The 6,000-nt window shown below is 37.3% G+C and overlaps 1 protein-coding gene across 1 annotated transcript in view; it reads left to right on the top strand.

Moving 5' to 3' along the window:
• Positions 1 to 1,187: 1,187 nt before the first annotated feature.
• Positions 1,188 to 6,000, top strand: part of rbms2a (RNA binding motif, single stranded interacting protein 2a) — a 79,172-nt gene continuing 74,359 nt past the window's right edge. Inside the window, exon 1 of the mRNA XM_077204500.1 lies at positions 1,188 to 2,166. Within this exon, the coding sequence (XP_077060615.1) occupies positions 2,026 to 2,166 (141 nt within the window). The 5' untranslated portion in view covers positions 1,188 to 2,025. The remainder of the gene's footprint in view (positions 2,167 to 6,000) is intronic.

The following is a 6,000-nucleotide window of genomic DNA, read 5'->3' as shown; positions in this document are numbered from 1 at the left end:
TTTTACTGTAATGCAACGTAAAACTCACTTTTTCTAATCATATTATAATTTTGTTGAAGGGTCAAAGCAACACTTAAACTGCATGTAACCATGTAAACCACCAAACAAACGAACAGAATCTCACACGTATATCGCTTAGGCTCTCAATAGCTCATTTGTGTGGATTTTATGAGACAAAATGTCCATAACTGGGGGCTATGTTGCTTGGCAACAGACCTGTTTATACCCAAACCATATCTCCACAGTGACATGCGTATATTGATAGAGTAGCTCTCATTCACTATCATTTAGCTTCTCTGGCTGAGGGTCATTATCCGTAGTCCAGACAGCATTCGGTAAATGTCAAATTCATGGTAAAATTAATTTTATGAATGGAGGGAATTGTCAAAGTGATGTATTTAGAACAAATTAAGAACAATGAACACTAGACCTAAAGTCATCAAAGAGATTAAGCAAATGGGCATTATTGTATATTACTGCAGAAAGTGCAGTTCATAATGTAACAATGATCAACAGTGACTGTAATTCATGATCACAATTTATGCCGCATGAGTTACTAAACTAGCACTACAAGAAACAAATCAAACTATGAGAGCGGTCAACTCTTACATTGTTATTATGCAACTGGAAATTCGTTGAAAAATTATGCTGAACATGAGCTGTTGACCTTTACTTTTATGTTGTATGTTATCTATATATATCTATATATCTATTGTATTATGTCAATATAGATAAGCATTTTAAAAACAAATTAAGAGTAATTGGATGCGAAAAGTTATCACTAAATTGATAATTCCTTTGCAGGTTTGGTGCTCCTGGTGTGGCAGTCCAAACTCATTTTTTTAGGGGATTTTATGGTACTAAAATATATCTATGCAGTAGTCATAAAACATTTATTCACTTTTGGAGTACAGACCTAAAAATTAAATTTCCAATTTAATTTATCAAATCTTGAATGCTTTGTATCTTTCGGTTAAGATTTTGTTTGGGTGCTGTATGGTTTCCACTAGATTCAATTAGTTTCCCATTCATTTCCAATGCTGTACTTTTTTCAGAACCATTTAACCTTTTTTAATCATGTCCATTGTGTGTGCGTGTGTGTGTGTGTGTGTGTGTGTGTGTTGCGGTGTTTGTGGCGGTGTTTGTGGCGCTGTTTGTGGCGCTAGGACCCGGGCGAGGTTTCAGACACTCATGCCCCATTCACACCGCCAGCGACACGCAGCGACAAAGCGACATGATCCCTTTCATTTCAATGGAGCGCTGGCGACTTCCAGCGACATTGGGGACCGAATGTTGGCGTGTGAAGAGACGCGAGACACGCGACAAAAGTTCAGAAATTTCGACTTTATGCAAATGAGAAGCGAATTTCGCGAGGACAACCAATAGGAGGGGCTGTCAGTGGAGCTAACGTCACCGTCTCGAGTGCAGGCAAGACAGATCCGGAGCGATTCACTGTTTTATGTGATTGATTTGACTGTAGTCTGTAACCACACACACTGATATAATAAAATTATGAATTGAAAAGAAACTGTCGACAGTCATAGTGAGTTTGAATCATACAATAATAGTTCGTGAATTTTAATTGTAGCATATGATGCAAGTTTAGCTCTGCTGCAGTTCATTTTACAGTTTACCCTGCATTATCTTGACTATTATGGACAAGAAATTCGATTATTTGTCTAATTCGAAAGACGGTGTATTATGACCGTATGAGTGAGTCTAGTAAATGATTTAATCCACTGAACACTGTTGTAAAGTAACAACACTCTCCAACAGCATAATACTACTTTTAATTCTTTCAAGCCTAATTCCTAGTCAAATTAGAATGAAATCTCAGTTGTATCACTTGTGATGGTATTTTCTATATGGCCAGACGTGTAGTCTACCAATAACATTAGAACGATAGCACTACGAACGCCCTCGCAGTACAGAGACTAGCGACAGTGTGAACGGGGCTTCAGAGACGCGGCTGCTTCAGTCTTCTTGGCGACGCGATACTATTGACGCGACGCGACGCGGGACTCGATGTCGATCCCGCCTGAACTTCCTCTCACTGACGTCAGGCTCGCCGCTCCGGACACCGCGGAGGAGAAAATGCTGCTCTCCGTTCCTACGAGGACGGGATTCAACCCCTACAACGGGTACAACAGCAGAAACAGCAAAAAGGTAACGCTATCCGACTTTTACGTGTATTTGACTGTTGTTTTCCAAAACCAGTGACAAATGTGAGCTGCAGTGTCCTTGACAAATCAACTTCAGCTTTCTGTGGGATCATTGTCTCGAGCTGTGGATACACACGCCTCGGGATATGTTTGGTTTTGTTGGGAATGGCGGCTTTCATAAGTTTCTGGCAATAATAGCTTCATTCTGTCATCATTCAAGTCGTTATAAAACCACATACATTAGGCTACGTCGTTTTCCATGGAAGTTTTAGGATTATCGAACTTTGAAAGTACCTACCCTAAATTACGGGGAAATATACTTTCCCACTGCGAAGAAGGTCTTATAGATATCGATATATATAAACCATTCAAATGTGAGCTGTATCAGCGAGTGATCGACATTTTCTTTATCGTATGAAAAGAAGGATGCGGATGCTTTGATGTTTGTAAGTTTTCATCGGTGGGAAAATACAACGCCCCACCCCTCGAATAACAACCCACCGTGACGCGCGCGACTGTTGCGTTGGAGAGTAGGCTAATAAAATGGGAATAAGTTTCAGTTCAGCGAACTCATTATGTTTACGCCTCTTGTGACCCTCCATGTTTGTTAAAGGACCGAAGCAACTTCGACGAGCAACGCGACGCGAATAAATTGCGATCAGCGAAGCAAGTCTTCAAGCGCGCGACGCAACATAGTTACATTTTTATTAAACGTAGCGCGCGCTTGCAATGCTGCCAGCTTCGTTGTTTATAATGTGCGTGTTATTGTAGCGTCGCTTAGTAGCCTAGTTGTAGATGGGGTTAAACATTACATAATTCAGGATGTGAATGTTCCTTTGTTTCCCTGAACTTAAGATTTTTTGGGCTTATCAAATGCGACATTTTCTGAATGTCACACGCATTCTTAAGACGATAAAAATCAAAGGTCTCCTTTCGATATTTCTTGGTTACACTTTATTTTAAGGTGTCTTTGTTACACTGTAATTATACATTTAATTAGGCTACTGAGAAATAATAAGTACATGTATTTACTATAGGGTTAGGATCTGGTTTGGTTTACAGTTAGTTGCATGTAATTGTGCATAATTTATAGTTATTACTATCTACATGTAGCAACTGTGAAAAAAGTGTTAGCCTACTTATTTCATTATGTTAACGTATTTATTTATTTATTTGTTTTTGTTTTTTACGTAAGAACAACGTTATAGTTTTATAAAGTAAAGTTATATGTAGGCTATTGAGATGACATCATGTAGGCAGATATAAATTATGATTTAATATATAATGAACCTATAATTGTCTGTTTATGTTAATTTATATTAATTTAAATAATAAGGTATAATTGTTGTCAATGTATTTCACATTTACAGTTTTAAAAATGCTATGCACCAAGAGTTTTACATTACAGTTGGCAGCTGATGTGATTCAAACATGTATAGTATTCATTCAGGCAATACATGTATCAGTCCAAGTGCTGTCTGGGAATTGAACCTGCGACATTGGTTTTGCGAGTGCTGTGCCTCAAGCAGTCACATGATTGATTTCTGAAACTGTTGATGATAGGTGTGCAAGTGTCTGGAATGTTTACAGTCAGTAAATCTGATATGTGCATGTCTCATGACACAGAGAGTGTGTCGCTCACAGTCACACCCAGCATAACGTCACTGATAAAGACTTGGGAAACTGATTGTAATTTGAAAAATGAAACTGAAATTAAATTCTGCTTTTCCTCCTTTTCCAAGAAATGCATTAAGTTACAGCAGCTTGACTATTGTCCACAACAAACTTATTTATTTAAGCTTTCTTAACTCTTTCCCTGCCAGCATTTTTTTAAGTTTCCAGCCAGAGACAGTATTTTGATCATTTTCACAAAAGTTTCAAGGCACCCAGAATATTTTGTTGTATGAATATCTGAACATGCAATTTATCAAAAGAAAGAACAGACCCGCTGCTTTCAAACAAAACAAACAAACAAACAAACAAAAACATGTTCTGTTGTAGCTTCATGCATTTTTTATTTATCAACACTTGAATGTGGGTAAGAGATTAATAAAAGAAGCAACATTTTGAGCAAAAAGCTGAGAAAATCACGTTTTTGTCAAAGACCACATCCAGATGAGATTCAGAATGATGATCAAAACACAGATGGAGTTCATCATTCAGTCCTGTAACTCATTCTGGGACGACATTTCATTCAGTAACATTAGGCAGTTTTGATTTATATGCTGTTTAATGTTGATGATCATGTTATTTTACATATGGAATCGCTTGTTTCTGCTTCTTCTTCATCATCAGTGTTTTGATCAGGAGATTCAGTACTCTTTTAGAAGAGATATAATAGCGCCCCCTATCGTATAAGTGTGAAAAATGGCAGGGAAAGAGTTCATAATTACTGGACTTTACATGCATGTAGGGATGGGACGGTATGAAAATTTCATATCACGATTATAGTGACCGAAATTATCGTGATTATCAATATTATCACGGTTTTGTTAAAACAAGATGAAACTGTTAAAAAAGAACTGATGCTCACACTGAAAACATTTCAACAAGTTTAATATTTGAGAATCAACAAACAAGAAATAGAACAAGCAGCTCTATGCACTTTTTAAAGCAAGATTCTATTCTGTGGCATTTTGATTTTCTTCCTTATGATGACCGTCGTCAATAGCAACATATTATAACAGCGCACATCCATGTGTCACAACGGACACGCGTTCTCATTTCATTAAAATACAACTTGTCATCTTGCGTCTCCGTTTTTGATTGTTTTGAAAATGAAATCAGAGTTGATTTATTGTTTACAGAATTTGATAATATTGTTGTGATCATATTGTCTGGACGAGTTTTGTACGCTAAATGGATTTAACAGCTAAGAATAGAGACATTAATCTCTATTCAATAATTATGTGGTAAAAAAAATCGTACAATGAATATACATTATTATCTCTTAAATGTCACTCTTAATAGTCTTGTTTGAACTTATTAGTTCGACTTTGGCTCAAAGCCACTTGCTGCGAACTTTTCTTAGCGAAAGCTTCAAGTTTATTTTAAGTGAGTGAGATAAAATATGTCAACTCAAAACAACATTTTGTGCCCAATTATTTCCCAGACTAGTTTTAGTATTGAGATCAAAGTTAACTTGCCTTGCGTTCGCTACAACAGTGTGTGATGGTCACACAAGACGACTCGGCAGATTTGAAGTGTTTACCTCTATCACTGCGACTTTTTTTGTGCATGTTCTGCAGACAGAGTGACCATCCTCGATTAAGTTTCCCTCAGGATTTTTGTAAATGCCAAAATACGACCACACCTCAGATTTGGTCCTCTTAAAAGGCTGAAAAATCTCCCGAACACGGTCACCGCCTTCCGCCATTCCTTCTCGAATAAAAAAAAAACCCAACATTGCGCGCCTGCGTCAGACTGTTGCTGGCTGGACAGGATTTATAGTGAGTTATTAAAATCGCGATAATCAAACACGGTTTTAATGATAATTGAATTCTAAACGATATTACTAACCGTCAGTAGATTTTATCGTGGTTTATCGTGAAACCGGTAATCGTCCCATCCCTACATGCATGCTAGTCCTTCATATATCAGTTAAGCCCCGTTTATACCGCAAATGATCTCATTTTTAGTGTTTTTTTGTGACATGAGCAAAAGTGACCATTAGATGATCCCTCGATGCCATAAAGTTGAGAAAAGTTTATTTTTATCTCTCGCATCAGTAACTACCAATGGTAGTGTAGTTAGTGGAGCGCATGAAGGAGAAAATAATCTCATCAATCACAATTTTTCCAATGAAACCTTTTATATATTCAATCAGTTTACTCACTGC

The sequence above is a fragment of the Siphateles boraxobius genome, unplaced genomic scaffold (assembly GCF_051911475.1).
Source record: "Siphateles boraxobius isolate OS27281-9 unplaced genomic scaffold, OSU_SipBor_1 5, whole genome shotgun sequence".
NCBI classification, from domain to species: domain Eukaryota; kingdom Metazoa; phylum Chordata; class Actinopteri; order Cypriniformes; family Leuciscidae; genus Siphateles; species Siphateles boraxobius.
Note: the sequence above shows the minus strand (reverse complement) of the source record. Positions and strands in the feature narration are given on the sequence as shown.